Source organism: Asterias amurensis, chromosome 19, assembly GCF_032118995.1.
Source record: "Asterias amurensis chromosome 19, ASM3211899v1".
NCBI lineage: Eukaryota > Metazoa > Echinodermata > Asteroidea > Forcipulatida > Asteriidae > Asterias > Asterias amurensis.
Genome location: NC_092666.1, coordinates 8,162,065 through 8,190,063, shown reverse-complemented (window position 1 = coordinate 8,190,063; position 27,999 = coordinate 8,162,065). Strand labels below are relative to the sequence as shown.

The 27,999-nt window shown below is 38.8% G+C and overlaps 1 protein-coding gene across 1 annotated transcript; it reads left to right on the top strand.

The window, feature by feature from the left end:
- The first annotated feature begins 1,373 nt into the window (after nt 1-1,373).
- LOC139951413 (uncharacterized) lies at nt 1,374-27,670 on the top strand. Its single transcript, XM_071950298.1, has 18 exons — nt 1,374-1,397; nt 3,791-3,941; nt 5,661-5,719; nt 6,799-7,900; nt 8,463-8,557; nt 9,214-9,277; nt 13,786-13,817; nt 14,561-15,662; nt 17,044-17,093; nt 17,802-17,907; nt 18,421-19,043; nt 20,230-20,373; nt 20,592-20,765; nt 21,691-21,768; nt 22,560-22,628; nt 23,956-24,268; nt 25,792-25,847; nt 26,950-27,670. The coding sequence occupies exons 1-18, from the start codon at nt 1,389-1,391 to the stop codon at nt 27,295-27,297; spliced, it is 4,575 nt and encodes a 1,524-aa protein (XP_071806399.1). The 5' UTR covers nt 1,374-1,388; the 3' UTR covers nt 27,298-27,670.
- Nucleotides 27,671-27,999: the final 329 nt, after the last annotated feature.

Below are 27,999 nucleotides of genomic sequence, written 5' to 3'. Positions count from 1 at the left end.
ATGCGTGCAAAATATTGGGTTCTATAGACACCCAAGTCTAACATATCAAAAGTCCTCCAAAATCCGAGTGTCGGAAAGCCTTCAAATTTGCAGAATTATGTTAACTACTTTCCGCCATTAGCTGAAAATGGAAAAAACATGATTTTGGAGGACTTTTTATATGTTAAACTTGGGTGTCTATAGAACCCAAAACAGTTGAAACCAATTCTGTTGCAATTTTTTCAGGTCAAGCCAGTATTTCTGATAGATTGACTGGACTATTAGGCCTTTATCATTCTTTGAAAGACTAAAACTGGTTCACGTTTTGAAAACAAACATGTTGCAGAAATAGTTCGATTGAATTTTACTAGCAGAAGATGATAATGGTTAGTAAATTGATGTAGTTTTTGTATTGACATTATTCATTGCTTACAAAGACACAGCTCGTCTGAAATTGGCAATCCTGCTCCAAAACTTCAGCCCTTTACATTTAAAAAAACAAATACATTTATAATCATTGTATCTTTTCTGTCGCTGCACCAAGGATGTAAAATAACCTTCCTCAGAGCACCAGACAGTCTCCTGCAGAAGCCATTTCAAAAACTATCTTCAATCCAACCCTTCCCCCAGAGTTTAAGTTGCAGTGCTATACGCATTGGCACTGGGACAAGTGCCTTACAAATGTCATACTTGGCTGGTTGATTGACTGATGGTGCTTTAAAAAATTGTACAACTGAAACAGATTGGTGTGTAAAAAGCAAAGCAGTGAAATTAACATGCAGTTGGGCAGAGATGTTATTGCAATAGAGAACCATTATTTTGATAAGCACTAAGTAAGCATTTGTTTTACAAAATTCAGCAGCAAGGTAGGGCTTTCCAGCAGCAGTACTAAAGACTCATGTATGTTTAGGTACAACACCATAGACCCCCTACCACCTAAAAAACTTTCTGCACGTAACAGATCATTATGTTGGCAGTTGAGGAATGACTTATTAATGCTTTTGAATGTTGCATCCAACATTTTGCAGTTTCTGATTATGGTGGGAGTATAAACAATAGAACAAATAGACAGTTGATTGAAGGAGTGCATAGACAAAAACTTGTGTATTAGTGTGTCATGACCTCGAGAGATGCTAACCGGCCAAGTGCAGGTTGTCGGAACCTAGGGATGTCGGAACATAGGGGTGTTTTGGTTGTCGGAATAAATGGGTGTCAGAACATAGGGGTGTCGGAATATAGGGGTGTCGGAACATAGGGGTGTCGGATTATAGGTTGAGTTGTCGGAACATAGGGGTGTCGGAACATAGGTATGTCGGAATATAGAGCAGTCACCGTTAATACACTGGTGTACTTTTATTAATTTGTGTGTTTCTTCTTTGTACACAGCAAACAGCAGCGTGAGAGCAACAATGACACGGGTAAAGAAAAGTACATGGTTTGCTTACATAGAGTTCGTTAATGGGTACAACAGATTAATCCACAAATTACTCCAGATTAAGCCTTATCCACAATTAAGTACCATATAATGTGATAATGGTATCCAATCCAGAGTGAGTTACGAAATGTTGCACAGTACAACTGTCACTGGTTGGTTTCTACTTATCAATTTAAGTTTCAGTTCCTGCCCTACACGCATATCAACCAAGCTCAAGCTTGTCCCAACCCCACCCCCATTTTGATGATTCAGGTTTTGAGGCTATTGGTAATTCCTCAAAATAATTGTTACATTAAAAACGTACTCGGTAACGGATAGCTGTTGATAGTATTAAACATTGTGAGAAAAGGCTCCCTGTGAAAGAACGTAGTTTTTGAAAAAGAAGTAATTTTCAACAAATTTGTGAAGAATCTGTTCGATGCGCGTGGGTTGTGCTTACGCGCGCGCGCTTAGATTACGCTTTTACTAAAGTTTTTTGGGGAAAAAATGCTTTAAACCTTGAATTTTCAATTGTTAAAGTGTCTAATAGTTGCATATAAAAAAGCACAGAAGATAATACAAATTCACAAAACAATTTAAAAAGGCAAACAAGCAAAGACATACACAGAAAAACACACCAAAAATGATATACGTAAAAAAAGCAAGACTATACATCAAAATGGTTTAAAGGAACACGTTGCCTTTGATCGGTCGAGTTGGTCTTTCAAAAGCGTTAGTAACCGCTTGTTATAAAATTGATATGGTTAGAAAGATGTTGTAAAAGTAGAATACAATGATCTACAAAAATATGCCTCAAAATTGCGTAGTTTTCGTTTTACCTCGTCGACTAACACGGTCGGCCGTTTATAGGAGTCAAAAAGTTGACTCCCATAAATGGCCGACCGTGTTATTTCACGACATAAAATGAAAACCGTGCAATTTTGAGTGATACTTGTGTGGATCATTATATTCTACTTTTAAAACATCTTTCCAACCATATACATTTCATAACAAACGGTTTCAAACGCTTTTTTATAGACCAACTCGTCCGATCCAAGGCAACGTGTTCCTTTAAGAGCAATACAACAAAATTCCGATGAGGGGACACAAATGAAATTACATTGTAAACAGGCAAGTAACTCTATCTAAGAGCAAAACTGCAGGGGGTGGAAAAATTTGAACAATTATAAAAAATAACTAAAAAGCATAGAACATGAAACAAAACAAGGAACAAAAAAGGCAAACGAGCAAAACATGAACTTTAAAAAGCCAGTCTATACATCAAAATGGTTTTTGAGCTTAGATAAAAATTCCTGTAAGGGGGCACATATGAAATCGTTAACAAGGTCAGTAGGCAAGTTGCTCCAGCCACGAGCAAAACGGCAGGGGATGGAAAATTTAAACAAATCGGTACGGGCTGATAAATGATGAAAAACAAGTTTATCTTTGTGTCTAGCATTAACCAAGATTTTGCATAAAAAGGATGACAAGGCACCTGTATGATTGTGAGCAACTAATTGTTTACATACAAAAGCAAAGAACAGATTTTCTCTTCTATTACTTAGGGTGGAAAGCCCTGTTTCTATAAGCCTGCTATTGTAGGGTTGTTCCTGTCTCCTTTGATGAAGCATTAGCCTTGTGGCATACCTCTGAACCTTTTCTAGTTGAGTCTCGTGTTTTACACGATTATGCCAAACAGGAGAACAATAATCTAAAAGAGGTAAAACAATAGACTTGTACAAAGTGAGCAGTGTTTTAGAGTTGCAGTCTCCCACAACATGACGAATAAAACCCAAAGTTCTATAGGATCTACCTGTGACAAAATTAACATGCGCATCCGCAGGAGAGACTGTTTTGAACAAGTACACCTAGTAGTTTAAGCTCAGTGACCTCTTGAATAAGCATATTATTTATGGAATATGAAGCCTGGTATGACCAGCGACGCATTCTAGAGATGGAAAGTAACTTGCATTTACCTGGATTCAAGAGGAGTAAATTTCTATTTGACCAGGCACTTATTTTGTCAAGATCTCTCTGGAGGGACAAAGAATCATTTTCTCCCTGAATTTGTCTATACAAAAAAGTGTCATCAGCATAGTGGCGAGGGGAGTTAGACAGCTGCATATGTAAGTCATTAGTATAAATGTTAAAAAGCAAAGGCCCCAAGACAGACCCCTGTGGTACTCCAGATGTGACATTAGACCACCCTGATTCAGATCCGTGAAAAACTACCCTTTGTTTTCTCCCTGTGAGGAATGAATTAATCCAGCAAAGTAAGGAATCGTGGATCCCATAAGAATATCTGAGTTTGTTAACAAGAATATTATGAGCAATACAATCAAACGCTTTACTATAATCAAGAGATATAACATGCACACATGACTTGACTTGATTCAGTGTTTCAGACCAGTCTTTTATCGTGTCAGCAAAGATGAAGAAGATGAAGAAGATGAAGAAGATGAAGAAGATGAAGAAGATGAAGAAGATGAAGAAGATGAAGAAGATGAAGAAGATGAAGAAGATGAAGAAGATGAAGAAGATGAATATGGTTAGTAAATTGATGTATTTTTTGTATTGAAAATATACATTGCTTACAAAGATATAAGCAAATGAAATAAAAAGAAAACAATGTAAAACAATGTACAGATCTCGTCTGAAATTGGCAATCCTGCTCCAAAGTTTTAGCCCTTCACATTTAAAATAAAAAATACATTTTTTAATCACTGTATCTTTTCTGTTGCTGCCTCTCAAAGATGAAGAATAGCCTTCCTCAGAGCAATAGCAGAAGCCATTTCAAAAACTATCTTCAATCCCACCCTTTCCCAATAGTTTAAGGTGCAGTGCTATATACTTCGCTTGGACTAATGCCTTACAAAAATGTCATACTTGGCTGGTTGATTGACTGATTATGTGTTAGAAAATTGTTCATCTGAAACAGATTGGTGTGTAAAAAGCAAAACATTAAAATTAACATGCAGTTGGGCAGAGATAATATTTGCAATATAGACAACCATTATTTTGATATTGCACTAAGTATGCGTTTTTTTTACAAAATTCAGCAGCAAGGTAGAGGGCTTTCCAGCAGCAGTACTAAAGACTCATGTATGTTTGGGTACAACACCATAGACCCCCTACCACCTGGAAAACTTTCTGCACGTAACAGATCATTATGTTGGCTGATGAGGAATGATTTATTACCTTTTTGTAATGCTTTTGAAAGTTGCATCCAACATTTTGCAGTGTCTGATTATGGCGGGAGTATAAACAATAGAACAAATAGACAGTTGATTGAAGGAGTGCATAGACAAAAACTTGTGTATTAATGTGTCATGACCTCGAGAGATGCTAACCGGCCAAGTGATAAGGAGGCGTTGAGAAAAAACCCAGGATCCTAAATTATTGGGTGGCAATGACCTGCAACATGATTTTGATCTACATTAAAGACCATGTACACTATTGGTAATGTCAAAGACCAGTCTTCTCACTTGGTGTATCTCAACATATACATAAAATAACAAACCTGTGAAAATTTGAGCTCAATTGGTCGTCGAAGTGGCGAGATAATAATGAAAGAAAAAACAACCTTGTCACATGAAGTTGTGTGCTTTCAGATGCAAGTTGATTTCGAGACCTCATCTAATTCTGAGGTCTCGAAATCAAATTCAGGGAAAATTACTTCTTTGTCGAAAACTACGTTACTTAAGAGGGAGCCGTTTCTCACAATGTTTTATTTGTTACTCGTTACCAAGTAAGGTTCTATGCTAATAAATATTTTGAGTAATATCCATAAGTGTCCACTGCCTTTAAGAGAGATAACTGATCTTGAAGCAAACTGAGCAATAATAAAAGAATAAACTCACAATCTGCCATTAAGTGAAAATTGGGTTAATTGGCACACAACAAACCAGGTTGTAGGATTTGTTTAGGAGACTGAAGATATTATGTTTAATACCAAAAGCAATTCTTCACTCCAATTAAGGCACATCATAAGCCAATAAACCCCAATGCATATCATACCACAGTGTATTGATAAACCTAAATCACATTTATTTAATAAATAAGTGAATCAATCCTTGGGTGTGTTGCTGATTGTTGCTGTTTGTTAGAAGTGTTTTTATTTTGTAAAATAAATGGTTTTGTTAAGAAAATACATGGAGTTATCTCCATATTCCACAGGCAGCGACATCCTCGGAATACCTCATTATTCTTGCTATCAGTTATACATAAGTGTACTTTATTAATTTGTGTTTGTATTTTTTGTACACAGAATTCATGTTCGGTTTCTTAGAACCACTGAGTGTAAGAATGACAAGGAATAATATTAAGGTTTGCTTACAAATAGTTTGTTAATGGGTACAACAGATTAATCCACAGATTACTCCAGATTAAGCCTTATCCACAATTAAGTACCAATCGGATAATGGAATCCAATCCAGAGTGAGTTACGAAATTTAAGGATGACACTTTCAAAACGAAATGTTGCACAGTTAAATCCACAACTGTCACTGGTTTGTTTCTACTTATCAAACTTAAGTTTCAGTTCCTGCCCTACACACATATCAACCAAGCTCAAGCTTATCCCAACCCAACCTCTGTGAGTTTAACCTCAATGAGTTAATTGTTAAATTATCAATGTGTTTGCAATAGTTCAGCTCTTTCTGGTTGGATATCGCCCAATGCTGGAGTCCTATTAGGGGGTTAAGATTGAGACCCTTCGGTTTCTTGGCAGTCATCAATGATATAAAACCGTCTGATCGAATGCACACTTTTAAATAATATGTTGAATTAATATGATACTTAACTTCTGGTAGTCTAATCAACACTCAATTATTAAACTTGCAATAATAATGTAGTACTTAAATGGTGTATTTACCATCGAAGTAACTTCAATCCTGCCAATTGTATGATGATGGAAATCACTCAGAAAAATATGATGATGTATTATTTTACCCGATGACTTGAAAGACGTCTTCCTATTTAAAATGGCTTAGTCAACTAAGCCATTTTAAATAGTTTTGAGCTTACATTATTAATAAGTTTTGAGCTTACATTATTGGATAGGCCTTATAGCTTGATAGGCCTTATAGCTTGATAACATGATGGTTTACTTGTCTTTCACTAAACAATCCACTACTTCGAAAGCAGCTCCCTTTGGTTGAAACTTATAAAATAAGTTATTACTGTTCAACCTTTTACCATTCTATAAGGAACACTTACGGTTGATCCCTCAGCTATGTGTATAAATAGCTTCACAAAACAAAACTTCTAACAGGTGACTGCCCTGATTACTCGGGTAGTTTCCCCAACATTGTATTCCGTTTGCATTTGTCCCTTCATACCATCTCTTTATCACACTTTATCCTTAACTTTTCACTCATTTCAAAACTGTTCTGATTTTTCTTAAGCATTTGAGGCACATCTCAAAGGAAATCGATGAGCTCTCAAAAATGGTAACAACCGAGATGCTACCAGGTCAGTTACATTCATTGATGGGGAAATTGATCAACGAACAGAAACAGCTTGTAAACTTCCAACAAGAAATGGTTACAAGTGTCCACCAAAGAGCATCTAACAGTCAACTGGATCAACAGACATCAAGAGACTTTTCAGAATTAGATGTTCTTTTGAGTAAGATCCACTTGGTGTCATTAAAGCTGAATCTACATAGGATGAAATCTGTTGATGAAGCTCAAATGAAAACAGACACCAAAGTATCAGAGAAACAAGATCATTACGAAATGGAAGAGGCTCATTTTGAACTAGAGTTGACACTGCAGCATCTTGGTCATGTCCTGATAAGTCCTAATTATACACTACAACATATCAGAAAGTATGATGCAAAACAGTACATAGAAAGTGTATACTACTGCCAACAAATGCTAGTTGATGATTTGCAAGGCTTGGCTCAACAAACCCTACTGGATAAGGAGCCTGCCTGTCAAGAGCAGTACATGAAGAATCTGAATGTGCTCATTACCACACAGCAGCAATTGGTTCAGAACCTCACAGATCTCCAAAAGCAGAAAAAAGGCAGCAAGCTGGAGAAGGAGTCCTCTAAGCAAGATGATCTACCTGCAGGGGAGGTTGGCAAGCAGCAAAATGAACTGAAACTAATCACAGAACAGACTGATTTGATGAAGGAGCCCTCTAAGCAAGATGATCTACCTGCAGGGGAGATTGGCAAACAACAACTCAATGAACTGGAACTAATCAATGAACAGACTGGTTTGGTGGAAGATTGGCACCGCTGGGTGGAATGTCATAGAGGATGGCAAGGGCAGCAACCTGGTCATTTCATGTTAAATGTGTTTTGTTCTGTACTTACTGTGCATCGTACTCATGGTAGGATGTCCCGTGATTTAATTGGGATGTTTTTCCTGGAAACCTTTGGTTATCATCACAGGGCGATGCACGACGAACTGAACGAATTGGCTTTATATGAAGAGTGGATCATTCACAGTCAAGAAAGATTCTTGGATAAAGCTGAAATGTGGAAAAAAAGACAAGGTAAGAAGAACAAACTTATTACTTATGGTTTGTTATCTTAGTGAAGGATCACATCATAAACATGCAATTCAATTAAATAAATACTAAATTGTACAAAAGGGATAAAGAATAGTTTATAGTTAAGCAGTGTATCAAATTATACAATCCTGCAATCATTCGAAAAAACCTGGACCTTGACCTTTTTTAGAGCAAATGTTCTGCCACTAAAGACCAACAAAATTGTTCCTAAAACACCTGCTCTTTGATTACAAGGGCACTGGGTTCAAATCCCACTTGAGTAATTTGCCCATGGATTTTCCTTTTTTTTCAGGAACATGGGAAAGTGTTATATGAGTATACAGTGCTTTTAAGCACTATACATTGGAATAATGACATGACTTTGGGAAATGGATGAGGATGAAGTGCTCATCGATGTATGGGTACAACAGAAAAGAATGGGTTGATGATGTGGGTTTTTTTCTTTCTTTTTTTCAAATCTGGTCTTTCAAATTTTGTAAATGTACCTGTTTAAGAGGAACAGACTATTCACGAACGAACTGGTTTACATTTTGTTTACATTCAGAGAAAGAGATGCAAGATGACTCAAATGTAGTAAGGTACTCACTGCAGGGTGACCCAACTGATTTGAAACAGTCGAAGCAAGATGACCAAACTGATGTAAGACATAATTATCTTAGTCAAAAGCTGATGCCACTTTAAATTTTGGTAGTTTCTAAGTTTCAGTCTACCTGTTAAATATCAAATAGATACTGCTGATAATAATAATAACACATTCTTATATAGCGCATTTCACAATAAACCGTAACAATGCGCTTTACATTAGTTCCCTGGTCATTGGGCCAATAAACATCCCTTTAATTTTTCTCAGCTCCCATTATAGGGAGTATACAGCCCCGAGCTGCCGTGGCGCTCCAAAAGCTTTCATTCACAATATCAACCTCTACCCTAGCAGGTACCCATTTATACCCCTGGGTGAAGAGAAGCAATTATAGTAAAGTATCTTGCTCAAGGACACAAGTGTCACGATAACAATCAAGGTTGAAAGAAAAAAGATAACTGATTAACAAATGACCGTCCATACTGTATGTACGATGTACCTTGTTTCTTAAAATGAAAAGCACTTAATTTAATGCATTTTCGTTTAATGTAGCTATTAAGTCTCAAGTTTCCAGAGCATTGTTTCCCCCTGTAGTATATATATGTTAGATTTGTACTTGTGGTTTGTTAACTTTATTTTTGTTTTCAATATGAACAAGCTTGGAGTCACACCTATGATTGATAGAAACATTCACATTCTTGTTTTCCTGGTTCAGGAATCTGACCTGGAAGGGCTCAAGATCAGTATGGAAAAAACTTCGTTGTCAGATAAAGATGAAGGTATACCAACATACATCTTATATGAAAGTAACGATTTCATTTTCCTCACTTTCTTCATCTTCCCTCACTCCACCTTGGCACACATGCCTCACTCTCTTCATCTTCCCTCACTCCACCTTGGCTCACCATGCTTCACTCTCTTCATCTTCCCTCACTCTACCTTGGAACACCATGCCTCACTCTATTCATCTTCCCTCACTCCTTCTCAGCTCACTATGCCCCCTCTTCATCTTCCCTCACTCCACCTTGGCACACCATGCTTCACTCTATTCATCTTCCCTCACTCCTTCTCAGCTCACTATGCCCCCTCTTCATCTTCCCTCACTCCACCTTGGCACACCATGCTTCACTCTCTTCATCTTCCCTCACTCAACCTTGGAACACCATGCCTCACTCTCTTCATCTTCCCTCACTCCTTCTCAGCTCACTATGCCCCCTCTTCATCTTCCCTCACTCCACCTTGGCACACCATGCTTCACTCTCTTCATCTTCCCTCACTCAACCTTGGAACACCATGCCTCACTCTCTTCATCTTCCCTCACTCTACCTTGGAACACCATGCTTCACTCTATTCATCTTCCCTCACTCCTTCTCAGCTCACTATGCCCCCTCTTCATCTTCCCTCACTCCACCTTGGCACACCATGCTTCACTCTCTTCATCTTCCCTCACTCAACCTTGGAACACCATGCCTCACTCTCTTCATCTTCCCTCACTCTACCTTGGAACACCATGCTTCACTCTATTCATCTTCCCTCACTCCTTCTCAGCTCACTATGCCCCCTCTTCATCTTCCCTCACTCCACCTTGGCACACCATGCTTCACTCTCTTCATCTTCCCTCACTCCACCTTGGCACACCATGCTTCACTCACTTCATCTTCCCTCACTCCACCTTGGCTCACCATGCTTCACTCTCTTCATCTTCCCTCACTCCACCTTGGATTACCATGCCTCACTCTCTTCATCTTCCCTCACTCCACCTTGGCACACCATGCCTCACTCTCTTCATCTTCCCTCACTCCACCTTGGCTCACCATGCTTCACTCTCTTCATCTTTCCTCACTCAACCTTGGCTCACCATGCTTAACTCTCTTCATCTTCCCTCACTCTACCTTGGCACACCATGGTTCACTCTCTTCATCTTCCCTCACTCCACCTTGGCACACCATGGTTCACTCTCTTCATCTTCCCTCACTCCACCTTGGCTCACCCTCCCTCACTATCTTCATCTTCCCTCACTCCAACTTGGAACACCATGCCTCACTCTCTTCATCTTCCGTCACTCCACCTTGGCACACCATGGTTCACTCTCTTCATCTTCCCTCACTCCACCTTGGCTCACCCTCCCTCACTATCTTCATCTTCCCTCACTCCAACTTGGAACACCATGCTTCACTCTCTTCATCTTCCCTCACTCCACCTTGGCACACCATGCTTCACTCTCTTCATCTTCCCTCACTCTACCTTGGCACACCATGCCTCACTCTTTTCATCTTCCCTCACTCCACCTTGGCTCACCCTCCCTCACTATCTTCATCTTCCCTCACTCCAACTTGGCACACCATGCCTCACTCTTTTCATCTTCCCTCACTCCACCTTGGCTCACCCTCCCTCACTCTCTTCATCTTTCCTCACTCTACCTTGGCACACCATGCCTCACTCTTTTCATCTTCCCTCACTCCACCTTGGCTCACCCTCCCTCACTATCTTCATCTTCCCTCACTCCAACTTGGAACACCATGCTTCACTCTCTTCATCTTCCCTCACTCCACCTTGGCACACCATGCTTCACTCTCTTCATCATCCCTTACTCCACCTTGGCACACCATGCCTCACTCTCTTCATCTTCCCTCACTCCACCTTGGCTCACCATGCTTCACTCTCTTCATCTTCCCTCACTCCACCTTGGCACACCATGCTTCACTCTCTTCATCTTCCCTCACTCCACCTTGGCTCACCATGCTTCACTCTCTTCATCTTCACTCACTCCACCTTGGCACACCATGCTTCACTCTTTTCATCTTTCCTCACTCTACCTTGGCACACCATGCCTCACTCTTTTCATCTTCCCTCACTCCACCTTGGCTCACCCTCCCTCACTATCTTCATCTTCCCTCACTCCAACTTGGAACACCATGCTTCACTCTCTTCATCTTCCCTCACTCCACCTTGGCACACCATGCTTCACTCTCTTCATCATCCCTTACTCCACCTTGGCACACCATGCCTCACTCTCTTCATCTTCCCTCACTCCACCTTGGCTCACCATGCTTCACTCTCTTCATCTTCCCTCACTCCACCTTGGCACACCATGCTTCACTCTCTTCATCTTCCCTCACTCCACCTTGGCTCACCATGCTTCACTCTCTTCATCTTCACTCACTCCACCTTGGCACACCATGCTTCACTCTCTTCATCTTCCCTCACTCCACCTTGGCACACCATGCCTCACTCTTTTCATCTTCCCTCACTCCAACTTGGAACACCATGCTTCACTCTCTTCATCTTCCCTCACTCCACCTTGGCTCACCCTCCCTCACTCTCTTCATCTTCCCTCACTCTACCTTGGCACACCATGCCTCACTCTTTTCATCTTCCCTCACTCCACCTTGGCTCACAAGGCCTCCCCCTGTTCATCTTCCCTCACTCCACCTTGACACACCATGCCTCACTCTTTCATCTTCCCTTACTCCGCCTTGGCACACCATGCTTCACTCTCTTCATCTTCCCTCACTCCACCTTGGCTCACCATGCCTCACTCTCTTCATCTTCCCTCACTCCACCTTGGCACACAAGGCCTCCCCTCTTCATCTTTCCTCACTCCACCTTGGCTCACCCTCCCTCACTCTCTTCATCTTCCCTCACTCCAACTTTGAACACCATGCATCACTCTCTTCATCTTCACTCACTCTACCTTGGCACACCATGCCTCACTCTCTTCATCTTCCCTCACTCCACCTTGGCTCGTTATGCTTTACTCTTCATCTTCCCTCACTCCACCTTGGCACACCACACGCTGCACTCTCTTCAACTTTCCTCACTCCACCTTGGCACACCATGCTTCACTCTCTTCATCTTCCCTCACTCCACCTTGGCACACCATGCTTCACTCTCTTCATCTTCCCTCACTCCACCTTGGCACACCATGCTTTACTCTCTTCATCTTCCCTCACTCCACCTTGGCACACCATGCTTCACTCTCTTCATCATCCCTCACTCCACCTTGGCACACAAGGCCTCCCCTCTTCATCTTCCCTCACTCCACCTTGGCACACCATGCCTCACTCTCTTCATCTTCCCTCACTCCACCTTGGCACACCATGCCTCACTCTCTTCATCTTCCCTCACTCCACCTTGGCACACCATGCCTCACTCTCTTCATCTTCCCTCACTCCACCTTGGCACACCATGCTTCACTCTCTTCATCTTGCCTCACTCCACCTTGGCACACCATGCCTCATTCTCTTCATCTTCCCTCACTCCACCTTGGCACACCATGCTTTACTCTCTTCATCTTCCCTCACTCCACCTTGGCACACCATGCTTCACTCTCTTCATCATCCCTCACTCCACCTTGGCACACAAGGCCTCCCCTCTTCATCTTCCCTCACTCCACCTTGGCACACCATGCCTCACTCTCTTCATCTTCCCTCACTCCACCTTGGCACACCATGCCTCACTCTCTTCATCTTCCCTCACTCCACCTTGGCACACCATGCCTCACTCTCTTCATCTTCCCTCACTCCACCTTGGCACACCATGCCTCACTCTCTTCATCTTCCCTCACTCCACCTTGGCACACCATGCTTCACTCTCTTCATCTTGCCTCACTCCACCTTGGCACACCATGCCTCATTCTCTTCATCTTCCCTCACTCCACCTTGGCACACCATGCTTCACTCTCCTCATCTTCCCTCACTCCACCTTGGCACACCATGCTTCACTCTCTTCATCTTCCCTCACTCCACCTTGGCGCACCATGCCTCACTCTCTTCATCTTCCCTCACTCCACCTTGGCACACCATGCCTCACTCTCTTCATCTTCCCTCACTCCACCTTGGCACACCATGCCTCACTCTCTTCATCTTGCCTCACTCCACCTTGGCACACCATGCCTCACTCTCTTCATCTTGCCTCACTCCACCTTGGCACACCATGCTTCACTCTCTTCATCTTCCCTCACTCCACCTTGGCACACCATGATTCACTCTCTTCATCTTCCCTCACTCCACCTTGGCTCACTATGCTTCACTCTCTTCATCTTCCCTCACTCCACCTTGACACACCATGCGTCACTCTCAGTGCTCATTTAATAATCCAAAGAGATGTATAATGTTTTGACTCAACTTTAAGTTAAAATTTGTGTTTTTGAAACTGTTTGAAGAACTGGAACGTTGATATTGTTTTTGAAAGCTGGTCTTTCAAAGTTTCCAAATGTGCTTGGTTTAGGATTTTAACTGCAACTATGAAAGGCCTGATTTATGTTTTTTAATTTTGTTTTATAAAGCTTTAAAGAAACGGCAGGAAGACAAAACTGAGGTGAGACACTTTCTCTGATTCAATAATTACTTTAGTCAAAAGCGGATGCCACTTTATAATGGTAGCGGGGAAAATGCTGTCAGGATTTAATAATTGTCATGGTAGTTCAGGAAACAGTGAAGTGATGTACTTTTTTCCCTGATGACTAAAGACGTGATGTATTTTACATGGCTAAGTTAATAAGCTACGTTGTTGGATAGGTCTTAAGCTTGACTAGATAATTGGTTACTTGTTACTAAAGAATCCACTACTTTGGATGCAGCTTCCTTTGGTTGAAACTAGTAAAAGGTATCGTTATTGGTCAATCTTTAATCAATCTATAAGAAATACTCTAGTAAGTTGGCCTTGATCCCTCAGTTCTTTAAATATCTTTATGGACCAAGACTTCTTACAGTTGAATGCCCTATTTTATCTGAGATAGTTTCCCCCATCCTTGCGTTCCCTTTGCATGTTTCCCTTTAAAGTACTCTTCATATCGTTTTAACCTTAATCTTTTCATTTACTTCAAAAATCAATCTATAAGAAATACTCTAGTAAGTTGGCCTTGATCCCTCAGTTCTGTAAATATCTTTATGGACCAAGACTTCTTACAGTTGAATGCCCTATTTTATCTGAGATAGTTTCCCCCATCCTTGCGTTCCCTTTGCATGTTTCCCTTTAAAGTACCTCTTCATATCGTTTTAACCTTAATCTTTTCATTTACTTCAAAAATGTTCTGATTTATTTGTTTGTTTCCTCTGAAGCATATGAGGCATATCTCAAAGGAAATTTATGAGCTCTCAAACCTGGTAGCAACAGATACTCCTCAGTTACATTCATTGGTGGAGAAATTGATCAAAGAGCAGGAACAGCTGGTAAACTTCCAACAAGAAATGGCTACAAGTGTAAACCAAAGAGCAACTGACAGTCAACTGGATCAACAGACATCAAAGGACTTGTCAGAATTAGATGTTCTTTTGAGTAAGATCCACTTGGTGTCATTAAAGCTGAACCTACATAGGATGAAATCTGTTGATGAAGCTCAAATGAAAACAGACACCAAAGTATCAGAGACACAACATCAAGACAAAATGAAGGAAGCCCAATTTACGTTACAGGAAACATTGAACAATCTTGGAGTAGAGCTGAGAAGAAGTTATGGTTCTTCACGTGTCCAAAAGTATGATAGAAAATTGTACATGACAGAGAGTGTATCTTACTGTCAACAAATGCTAGTTGATGATTTCCAAGAGTTGGTTCCACAGACCCTACTGGTAAAGAAGCCTGCCTATCAAGAGCAGTACATGAAGAATCTCAATGTGCTCATTAACACACAGCAGCAATTGGTTCAAAACCTCACAGATCTGCAAAAGCAGAAAAAAGGCAGCAAGCTGGAGAAAGCGTCCTTTAAGCAAGAGGATCTGCCTGCAGGAGAGGTTGGTAAACAGCAAAACGAACTGGAACTGATCACAGAACAGACTGGTCTGATGAAGAAGCCCTCTAAGCAAGATGATCTACCTGCAGGGGAGGTTGGTAAACAGCAAAATGAGCTTGAACTGATCACAGAACAGACTGATTTGGTGAAAGATTGTCTCCACTGGGTGCAATGTCATAGAAACTGGCAAGACCAGCACATTAGTCATTCCATCTTTATGGCGGTATGTTCGGTATATACTGTGCATCGCATTCATGGTAGGTTGTCCCATGGTATTGACTTCTGGAAATACGTCATGGAGAGCGTCACAGATTTTATTGACATGGCGATTTATGGCGAAAATGAAAAATTTGTTAACAATGTAAAGGAGATCATGCTCAGTCAAATAAGATTCTTGCATAGAGCTGAAGTGACAAGGACTAAAAGACAAGGTAAGAACAAACTTATTTCTTACAGGGAATTGGATCAGATCATATAAACTGCCCACACAAATTCAGGAAACATTTTTCAATCAAGTGTAACTTTATTATTTATAACTCGCTTTGTATATGTGATACTATCAATGCAAAGCTGAAGTGTTCCTCTTTAAGATAATACCACAATGATGACATGTTGCTGGACTTTGCCACCTTAATGAGAATGAGGCAAAGTCGCAAATCAAATTGTGCCAAAATTAGCAGTTAAGTGTTAATGTGTGAACAAATGAGTTGACACTGTAATTCAAACAAGCAAGACAACTTACTGATCTCAATGCAATTTAGCAGACAAGAACTTCAGTAAATACCCAAACAAGTTGTGTTTCAAGAAATTAGGGCTAATGTGCTCACTGGTGCAAATCTTTTTGTAAACCATTCATGGTTCGGAAGCTTGACCGGTTTGATTATTGATCAAAGAGAACCGGACTCAAGCTCTGCTGTTTGATCAGCAGAGTGTGGGTTCGAATCCCGGTCGTGACAATTGCTACATAAAATTGGGGAGGTAGTGCTTGCTGCTCTACCGGCCAGGCTTCGGACTGATGATACCCAAGCCTACATCCGTATGGACTGTAAAAGGGGTAACCCTGTTTCAGCCCTAGGAGTAGGTGGCAACGGCCTCTGGACAAAAATACAATTGAAGTGGCCTTCAGGCCTTGTGTGTCTGGCGACTTGCATAAAAATAAAATATAAATATAAAAAAAGCACAAATAATGGTAATTTTGGCACATTTAAATTGTGACTTTGCCTCATTGTCATTCATGTAGCCAAATTCAGCAACATGTCAACATTGCAAATGTGGTATCATTTAAAAGAGGAACACTTCAGCTTTGCATTGATAATATAACATATATACAAAGGGAGTTATAAATAATAAAGATATACTTGGTTAAAAAAAGTTTCCTAATTTTTTGTGAGCAGTTTACATGTAACAATTCAATTCAACAATTAATAAACTTACACTAAGCGCAAAAATAACTTAAATGTTTTACATTTAGGGCCTACACCTATGTGCATCAAGCAATGTGGAGTCAGTTCTTGAATTGGTCTCAACGTTTCGACTACCTTGCTCTTGTCAATGATTAGAGCAAGCTGACTCCACAGTAGTGCAGATTACGATCCTTAAGTAGTAGTCCCAGCCAACTTTTTATACCTTCTTCCCAGATAGTAGTTAAAAACAGGACAGTTCTTCTCCGAACTGAGAAGTCTCCCGAACACTCGGATAGATCTAACCCTACCTGGCAAACCAAATATATATTGATATCTCACCATGCAATGCTTCAAATCCTATCTATAAACATCACTCCTTGATGATATTTAAACTTGTAATTTGCTTTAGAACAAGCTTCAGTTGAATCTGGAGGGTCTCCTGAGGCTACCATAGTATCTGTAAGTATTTACTATTCTTAGTATTTTGAATTTGTGGATACAAAAATCTCTAAATTATCGCTGAATAAAAATCGCAAACAAAAAAATCCTATATAGTCTGAGATGCACTGAAACAAGGTGCAATTAATTATTGATTGGGTTTTAACAAATGGTCAATGAATATGTTTAATAAACAAAGGTACACTATTTATCTTGTACCAACTAATAATATCTCAAAAGCAACGTCTGAAGTGTCAGAAGGGAGAAAATGCTGACTAGCACCTAACCTGGCTACTGTGGGGGCAAAACCTCCGTCATTTGCCATTGTATGTAACTAAGACTGGTCTTAAAGTATGAAGAAGATCTCAGAATGCCATTAGTTTGAAAATATCACTTCCATCAGAATTACATTCAGCTCTTCGCTGCACTCGGTTAAAGGTAAACTCTCCCAAAATGTTCCTCCGATGAGTTGTAAACAAATACAGAAGTCTGGAAGCATCCATCAGTCTTGAGTAATTGTGTCCTATCCGAAATCTTTTCAAATTGTCTGCCAATCAGTTTCAAGAACGTACATGGAACTTGAGATAGCACATTATCTAAAATGTCTTGTTTGGGTATACAGTAAAAGTGCAGAGTGTCTTGCTTTTACCACAAAGTGGACTAATTTTTACTGGACTACATGAGAGTGAATGTACAACCAAATTTTATTTTTAATTTTTGGGTGATCAGGATGTCACTGACAAGCCCATTGATGAAGACAGCAATCTGGATGCTGCAGGATGTACTTCAATCACACAGACTTCTCAAGCAGATACACAGATGGCACCAAGAAATGGTGAGCAAACAGTCAAAGGCTGACCCCTAGAAATTAAGGTTTGAACTAAATAATGCTTGAGGAGAAGCACTGTAGTAGAGGATGAGTATACTTTGCTTGTTTGTCATGATAATCATCTAGAAACTTACACCTTGTGTGTTATTTTTGAACTGCGGTAATTCTTAACTCACTTGCCTTTTGGAAATTGGCTTTTAAAAAAATTTCATTATTGTGTGCTTATCTTGTGCAACCTAAACCTATATGATCAAGTGAGGTTTGCAGAGACACCATGCAAATAAAAAGAAGCTCTATCTCTCTCCCTCTGGCACTTATGAGAATAACTGATTGTTAACAACCCATTTTTCTCGGAACCACTGCAGCATATAGAGAAAGTTTATTTACATGATGTCTCTGCAAACCACCACACTTGATTGTTTTTCAACTATGTACAGTTTGAAATCCCATTGAAACTTATTTAACTCTTTTCTCTGATAAAAAAAATGTTGTGAATGTGATAACTTTTTTATTTTCCAGAATCGCCTTCTCATCTTGAAGAGGTACTGAATGAGTTTAACAAGCAGACTTTGGACATCAGTGCTAATAAGAAGACTGTCATCTTGCTGCAGTTACCATACATGGCAGTTGGCTTCTTCAATGAAAAAGGTGGCATTTTGGCTCTGGCGAAATATGATGTGCACCTTTACATTCCGCATGGTGCAATACCTGAAGGCCCTCCCAAGCTGGTGTATATCTATGTCAACCCTGATGAAGTAGATGCTGAGAAAGTCAATAGTGAAGAGAAACAGTTGTCACCAGAGGTTCAATGTGGTCCTCCAGGTCTCACATTTGAAGACAGTGTGGTGTTGTCTTTTCCTCATCATGCAGACTCATCTGGCTGGGAGTTTACTGCTAAGATGTGTCCAGCTTCTTCAAAATCCTGGCAAGCCCTTGATAGCAGCACTGATGGTCAGCTGGTGTCTGCTAAGGGAGGCAGAGCAATTTTTCTGGTCAATCATTTCACAGGGTTTGCATTGTTTGGCACATCATCGGGTGTTAATGGAATTTGTGTGAGAGTTGGAGCCTTTGGAAATATCTTTGATTTGAGGAGTTATGCTTTTCGAGTTTATATGTGGAAGGATGACAGGGTGTCTGAGGAGGTAATACGATTTTCCAAATTTGTTTATGAAAGAACGTTTAAGGAATTCTTCATAATGAAAATTTGATGGGCTCTGCAAAATCAAGTCACAAGGGGGACAAATGACTTATTGGGTTTTATACATAGCTGAAAAGAGCAAACAAGCTTCAGTTTGACATATCTTACACATTTGTATGATGTTTGGTTCAAAAGTAATGACCTTTTGGAAAATTATGTCACAATCTGAAAATATGACCCATACTGGGGAAACAGCCCGTTTCATAAAAACATCAACTATTGATGTCTAGGGGATGAACAAAAAATACATGTTTTATTCACCCTTATCGATCAAAAACAAATGGATTTTTTCGGAAAATGGCAAAATATAGACCCCAAAGAAGCAGAAAACCACATAAAAAATGTCAAGATACGACAAGCGACTCATTTATGTAGAACCTGTCTCATATAGTTACATGGGGGTATGCAAGTAATTCTTTTATAAATCGGAAAACTTGTATGTTTGAGTTGTATTTCAAGTATTTATGTTGAAATCAGTGATTACAGATCTAATGTAGGAATAGTGCTTGTTTTATTTGAAAGGATGCACAATGCACATGTAAAAGTCGTTATAGGAAATAAAATGCAGAATTTTAAACAGCTACCTGAGCGGAATGTTTTTAACGAAAATGCTTTTTTAACTTGTTTATAATGCAGTTGTTCACCATTTTAATGTAATTTTGATATGTGAACACTTCTGAAACTTTCATAATTATCGATTAAAAAATCAGGCCCCAACCTAAAGGTTTAAAAAAACTAAAAACACTTCTGCCGTTGACGGCGCGTGTCAATGGACAATGCCCGCTGACGTCGTTTGCGGGAGTTTGCTACAGAGCTTTTCGCAAATTTATCAGAAAAGCGCTGGATAAGGGTATTCAAAATGATTGTTTTTTTTACACAATTAAAATCTATTTATAATCGTATGACTCGATTTCCTTTTTCTTTGAAAACATTTTAAATAAAATTCAGCAAAGTTCACGACTTGACATTTTCGTTCAACCAGGTCTTTAAATTAAAACTCACTTGTTACAAAGTTGGACAAGATGCCATAGTTGGTTGTTGTTTTTTGTGAATTTTTATATTAAAATACCATGCTGTTCTGAAAAGTAAAAACTCTTTCTTGTTATTCCGCATTTTTGTTTGTCTCGCAGAGAGTTGAGGAACTTGAGAAGAAACAAAGATCAGAAATGTTGGATACCTATAAGAATATGATTTTTGTCAAAGATAGAGGACACATGCATGTGGAGATGACAGAAACCGTTGAGGGATGGGAAGTGAGACCACAAACAATCCAGGTAAAGAAATCTAATACAAAGACATTACCGTAATTACTACATCCCTGCAGAGCAAAAATGCTACTAATTGTCTTACTTCGGTGTAATAAAACAAGTCAAACAATCCAGACAACAGAAAACAATAATTTGTATCGTTTATGAGAGCCGGTGATATCATAGTAAAATGAGAGTTTTTCCTCTAGCAGTAAAGTTCCCAGCAAATTGATTTTTTTGTTCAGGAGATCCGAGAAGAGGATGTATGGGCGTTCTCTCAGAATTCAGTCTCATTCAATATGAGAATTAGGGGAGGCAACAAAGATGAAATTCCTTACATGGCTGTAAATTGCTACCAGCAACAAGAAGGAGATGATGGGCAAGGAAGGAAGCTTCTACTCGATGTTGGGCCAAAGCCAGTGAGTATTTTCAGACAGTTATTGAAACATGATTAGATATAACCAGGAAGATACAAATATAACTGAAGGGATGTTTTGATCAGTAAGCTATGGTTGTCTTCAGGAGGATGCTGGACTCTTTTGCTGGATGCTATTTAAGTAATAATATAATAATAATAATATAGCGCAGTTTCTACCAAACAAGGTACTGAAGGCACCGAGTATATACAAATTATCAGAAAGATAGGTTATTGCAGTGATGAATTCTGAGACCCAAGTACTGCCTTGGGGATGAACTTCAGTTCAGTGAGCACACACTCCCTACCCAAACCCAATGGTGGGTTTTTGAGTTTTCAGTTCCAACTCCAGCCAACATGCTTCACCGAGCTCAGCCCAGCTTTTCTCGTTTCTGTTCCCACATTTTTACACCATAGAGCAATGCCCAGCTACAATTTCCAAGGCAGTACTTAAAGCAGCGTTCAACAACAGAGTCAAGCATCCTCCTGAAGACGATCAGAGCATACTGATCCAAAGGTTGAGTTTTCAACCACCGGTTCTTTTCAGAACCAACACTAGCCAAAAAAAGATAATCAAATGGTGTCACCGCAAACCCAACCTGGTTGTATTAAGAATGGTCATTTTTCACTCTTGTGTATTTTTTAATTACGAGTTTATTTTATAGGCAACCAAGTAAAATAGATACTTGTACAAGTAAATGCTCTACTTACTGTAATACAGAAAATTATATGAATACAAATAATATAATAAATGCAAATTTTGTGTGTCTGAACGTTATTAAAACTTCAACGAAAAAGTTAAGGTCGTGTTCAGTAAAATCGGTCGGCGAGGGTGGCTTTATAACGCTAAACCGCTTGACTTTGCTCCGTAATACACAGTCATCATTGGTGCACCGCAATGATTGATTGCATTTGTTTTTACACTACAGGCTCAAATGAGGAATAACAACTTGATCCACACCTGTAATGCTCAGCAGAGGCGTATGTGCGATGCTGCTCATTCAATTGTAAGAGCTACAGGCAACTAAATGTATCAGTTATAGCAATATTATATTAAAACAACTAATGAATTAAAATTCAAGAAAATATGAAACTGTGAGTCGGGGAAAACAATTGATGTTTATTTGTGGTTTCCACACATGCTCTCGCTTGAATGCAGTATTGGCACAGCAATAACTACTCAAGGATAGGAATTGCAGGGATTACAATGGAAACATTTCATCTGTACCAATTGTCTAATAAATTAAGGCCTATATAAAAAAAGACTTTGACGGAAATTTAAGTGTGTTATTTGACAAATTTAGGCACCACATGGAGACTTGTTTTGAATGGCCCTTACTGACCACTTAATTTTATGACCGTCCTAAAATAAATTAAACACATTTAAAACGCAAAAACAAACGCCTACATTTTTTAATGAAATAACCACCAAACGGTGACCACTCGCCCAAATCTTTGCTAGTGCAAATAAAGCATTGAACCAGGTAAGGCTGCAAATTGGCTGAGGCATTTGGGAGATGAAGTATTCATAAAATAGTAATTAAATTACCACTATACGACCGCTACATGACCATTGGCAGCATTTTGTGAACATTATTTAATAGAGAGATACATTTTTAATAAGATCTTAAAAGTTGCATCAGGGATTAAAAATGCTGTTTGTTTGGTACGTCTTCTCGTCCTGAAATGTAACAGTCCAGATTTCACAGTGTGATTATTTTTTTCCGTAGTATGTTAAGATGTGTTGAAAGAATTAAATTGATATGTTTGGAACATTCTTTTTTTTTGCACTTGACAGCCGTCTACATGCCAAACTGATGGGAGTGGAGATAATACTCTGCATAGTAAACCAATGACTGAAGTCACTGTGAGTATAACAGTTTTACCATCAGTTTGATAGGTATATCAAAGGTGTTTTGTATTCATACAACAGCCCAAACCTCTTGATATTGTTAAAATGTTAAGGTGTAAAGCAGATTTTCCTAACTTTCTCATAAACGTTTATCTTAAAACAGTTTGTTTAAAGCCACTGGACACTATTGGTAATTACTCAAAATAATTGTTACTTTAAAAACTTTGGTAACAAGCAATGGAGAGCTGTTGATAGTATAAATTATTGTGAGAAACGGTTCCCTCTGAAGTAATGTAGTTTTTGAGAAAGAGGTAATTTTCCACTCCGGTACTTGAATTTGATTTTGAGACCTCAGAATTAGATTTGAGGTGCCAAAATCAAGCATCTGAAAGCACACAACTTCGAGTGACAACTGACAATGGTGTTTTTTCCCATTATTATCTCGCAACTTCGACTACCAATGAGTTCAAATTTTCACAGGTTTGTTATTTTGTGCATTAAGTAAGAAGACTGGTCTTTGACAATTACCAAAGGTGTCCATCACTGTCTTTAAATTTTAAATGTAAGTTTTGATTAAGTGCCATGTGTTATCAAAACAGAACAGCTATTTGTTTATGCATGATCTCTACTGCACCAATCCTTCAAAATCAACCAATATGAGTTTATGTAGGATCCCTCTGACCCAATCCTTCAAACTCAACCAATATGAGTTACTGTAGGATCCCTACGAGTTAATGTAGGATCCCTACTGACCCAATCCTTCAAAATCAACTGATATGAGTTAATGTAGGATCCCTACTGCGTTACTCCTCTAAAATCAACCAATAGTAGTTAATGTAGGATCCCTACTGCCTTACTCCTCTAAAATCAACCAATATGAGTTTATGTGCACTCTAAGAAAAAATACCCATTGTTGCGATTATTTTACTCTTTGTGTTGTTCAAAGGGGAACATGGTCGTTTGAAGGGTTTAAAATAAACCGATATGCTATGCATCCAAACCTACAATCGTTTGCTTGAACGTAATGGGCCATTGCCTTCATACACTTTCAGTTTCTGTAAAATCAACTTGATATTTTGATGTTTGTATGGAAATAAATATTGTTGATTGTTAATTGTTTGTTGTTGATGAGTTTTTGTATATTTACGACCTACAAAAACCATTTATTAAAGTTTCTTGGTTGTAAGGGCAAATTAGAGGAGCCGATGAAGTGCAGATGTTTTCAGGAATTTAAGATACAGCCTTTTCTCAAGTGTGTTGCTATTCATCCCTCTACCTCAAAATAAAAATCAAACATATATAATATTTTTATTCATTCATTTATTGTTTGTCTGCTATTAAGAATGCCATTTCAAGTGTAATCAGAAGAAGACCGTGCGAGGAGGTGAGGATGTTTGGTGGCTTATCAGACCAGAAAGTGAATGATCTTTGTGAGTTTCTTGACAATCAAGCTGCTGGTTACCATGGTTTGCCTCTTCTGGATTATCTCTCTGGTAATGGATACATACTTCCCAATACACCTAAAAGGGAAGTTCTAACAACGTACTTTAGCCTGTGTTCAAAGTACAACATTCCTGACCAGGACGCTGTGCAATATCTGAAACTGGTCTTCCATGAACTCAATTGCACAAGAGCAGCAGAGATAATAGAACCAGGTACGTTCTTATGCATAAAACAGCCTTTGCAAAAACGCTCCTATAGAAATAGAATTAGAAACACTTTCTCAAATCTATAAAATTTTAAGATGGATAGAACAATATTGTTTCAACCACCATTTAAGTTTTCACATCCTTGTCTTTCAAACGAGTTTGCCCCATACACTTTCAGAGATACCAAGTTCAGACGCCAGCTATGCGTGAGATTTTTCACCCCCCCCCCCCCAAAAAAAAAAAAAAAAAGAAAAAAAAAAAAAGGTTTTTACAGAATCACCGAATCACCGCCCGGGGCAAAAAAAAATATTATTTAAGAAGTATCTTTTTTTTTCTTTTTTCATAAAACTATTTGTGGAGAAAAATGTTTTTCAAAAACCTCTTTAGTATACTTATAACTCACATGAGGTACAAAGGAGATGTTGCTGGTTAATGTGGAGGTATGATTGTATCAGATTATTTTCCCCCCAAAAGATAAAATGATGTTCAAAATCCTCCGCTCACCCTACTTCTCTGCTCGTAGAGTACATCCAACGAATTTGCTAAGAAATCGTGACAAAGTTGTGCGCAATTCACATTTTGCGCTTTGCCGAATTGCTGAATTGTCGTCTGAATCCTCTGATAGAGCAAAAAAAAAAAGCGTGCGCAATCTTCGAATTTGCACTCTGTTTGCATGCCAGCTCAAGTTAATTCTGAAAAACTGCGTGCAATCTGAAGATTGTGCATTATTTTAATTTTTTTCCTGGTCTGCCCCCAATGCGTGTGAAAATGATTGCAGTGCGTGAGAGCGTGAGACAGGACCCTAATTCCAAGGTGGCGTTATATACTGCCACACAACGCAATACCCGGGCCAGTGCCTATCTTGTTTTATGAGATCTTTGCTCTAGCCAACCTTTCTATTTTAACGTGTGTTCCAAAGCACTACAATAGTTACCATGAAGGTTGACCGTTTTTAAAAATTACTCAAATAGAAGCATATCACTGACATTCTTACAATTACACTTTTAACACAAATCGTTAATATAAGTGAGCTCAAGGATGTCTACCTATTAACATTGGTCATGTAAAAGTTATTTATATTATCTTAATCATGGGGAAACATTGTATACTTTTCACAAAATGTTGTATCTTTGATTCTTCTTTCATGCCAAATCACACTGCCGAAAAAAAGGTTCAGGTGTCTTAATTTTATTATGCGAGGTAACGGACACCAGTTTTTCCCGGACAAAAAGACATTCTGAATTCAAAATTAACATTGGGGTGGGGAGTCTGGAGATAACATTTTTTGTTTTCAAAGGAAAACCCCCATAACCAAGGCATATTATGTTTGTTAAACATAGTATTGGGCAATAACAATAGAAAAAAGGGAACTCTTGAAAACTTAAAACTTTAGTGCTGGAGCTCCCCTTCACAAAGTGGTCAGCAAGTCTCAATTAATTAAAGTTTAGAAAATAAATGGTATTTAATAAAAAAGTGAACTTCTATATTGTCTTTCTTAAACTCATGATTCAATCTCCGTTTAATATCAGGTGGTGAAAAAGCAGATGCTGAATCAATCCCGCAGTTTCTTGACAATGAGTCACTGGTAACGTATGATTCAATTACTCATTAATCAAACAAACATTTACAGCTAAAACGTCCAGATTTAGAAAGTTGGATGTTGGCAATGGTCTGGAGGATTGACTAAATTTCAAATGTCTCATATTGTAAGACTATGTTTAATTGAATTTTTAAGGGTGAAATCATTTTTAAAAGTTCAGCAAAAAACTTCTTTGTATAAGAAATATACAATACTAAGGGTTATTTGACATTGGTTTGTTTTCCAAGTTTAGCAAAAAAGGTTAATGCCGTGATGTGTCGACCCTAGTAAAGTCTTTCTTAAAGGCTAAAGTGGAGATGAATAAATCAAGAAATGGGAGGGGGGAGGGGAGGCAAGAAGTGCACAGAAAAAGTAAGGGGTAGACAAATAAAACTGATAAGGGGCCGGTTTGACCACAATAGGTGGATTGAGGCAGATTAAACAAGTGGATATCTGTGAAAAATATAGCAGGCAAAGACACATTGGAGTTGTCTTTCTTGTACAGCATATTGAAGTCGACCATGGTTAAAAGAAAAATCAATTATTTTTGAAATTGCCGTGGGTAAAAGGAATTATAACTAAAAACAAAAAAAAATCTGAGTTAAATCAGTTGATGCCGGGTTTTGTGTTTTGCAAATTAATTCCTTTGGAAACATGTTTTTCATGTATCTTTGATGACTGATAAGAAAAGTCATTCTGAACATGCATTCTTAATGTGCAAAGCTTCGATTCACCTAAACAACGAGGACAGCTCGTCATTTCTAATGTTGTTTTGTTAATGCCTCCACGGTTGTATTCATTGTATTTGAGCACAATGGAGACAAATACGAGGGGACTGAGATTCCATTCCATGATTTTGTGTATGCCCGTCAGTTTTCTCTCGTTGAAAACTACCTATGGTTGCATTGCTTTTGAGAAACTAATACCCATTGAGAACTCAATATCAACTTCACATAAAGGCACTTTGGACCTCAGTATAAATAATATATTGAACAGTCAGTCAACATGTTTTAAAACAACCAATTAATGGGATGAGAGGGTCATCAAACAAAGAAGTTTAACATGTGTTATTGTTTATGGAATTTTACTTGTATGTATTTACTTTCAGACGAAAGGAGATGCTGAGATATGTCTCAGAGATTTAGCTAAAAAGCTAGGTCCAGAGTGGGAAGATTTGGCAACCTATTTAGGCATCATAAATAGTGAACTTACTGCAGTGAGAAGCGAGGGTGCTGGGAGAGTCAACAGCCAGATATTCCGCATGCTAGTCAAGTGGATGCAGAGACTTGGCTCATTTGGAAGTGATGCATTCAACACTTTGTCATTAAACTTGCAGAGGGTAGAAAGGAATGATCTGGTTGAGTTGTTAAAGGGAAAGGTAACAAGCATATTGTTCTTTAACAAACAAAACAACAGACAATTGTTAATGAAGGTAAACAAAGGTTCCAGCTCTTGAGTATTCGGTCAGTGTCTGTGTCACTGCTAATGCATGTGGAGTAATGCAAACAAAAAATGCACTTACCAATTCTTTTAGAAAAAAAAGATCAAATAAAAGATGTGTAGTTACTAATTTAAGGCTGTAAAAACATTACTCTTATTGTTCCTTTTCAGTTTTACTGTTTTATTTCAGACTTGAAAATTGAAACATTGTCAGAAATGCTAGAGGGACTGGATAAACCTGGTCACTATGCTTATCTTACCAAAAGACCCAGTGAGTTTTGTAATTTTTAATTCCATAACTGCTAAAATGTAATGTTTTTATGTAGCGTTTTGTAAATTTTGTACTTTTAACACTTAATTGCCTTTTAAAGGAACACGTTGCCTTGGATCGGACGAGTTGGTCAAAACAAAAGCGTTTGTAACCGTTTTTTATAAAATGCATATGGTTGGAAAGATGTTTTAAAAGTAGAATACAATGATCCACACAAGTTTTCCTCGAAATTGCGTGGTTTTCCTTCTACTGTGCGAACTAACATGGTCGGCCATTTATGGGAGTCAAAATTTTGACCCCCATAAATGGCCGACGTGTTAGTCGACGAGGTAAAGGAAAACCACGCAATTTCGAGGCATGTTTGTGTGGATCATTGTATTCTACTTTTACAACAACTTTCTACCCATATGCATTTTATAAAAAACGGTTACAAACGCTTTTCAAAGA

What these genes read in the sequence shown, in the direction of transcription:
- LOC139951413 (XM_071950298.1), top strand. An exon ending in AATGTGGAAAAAAAGACAAG is followed by an intron (nt 7,901 to 8,462) that starts GTAAGAAGAACA and finishes GTTTACATTCAG; the next exon opens with AGAAAGAGATGCAAGATGAC. An exon ending in GACAAGGACTAAAAGACAAG is followed by an intron (nt 15,663 to 17,043) that starts GTAAGAACAAAC and finishes AATTTGCTTTAG; the next exon opens with AACAAGCTTCAGTTGAATCT.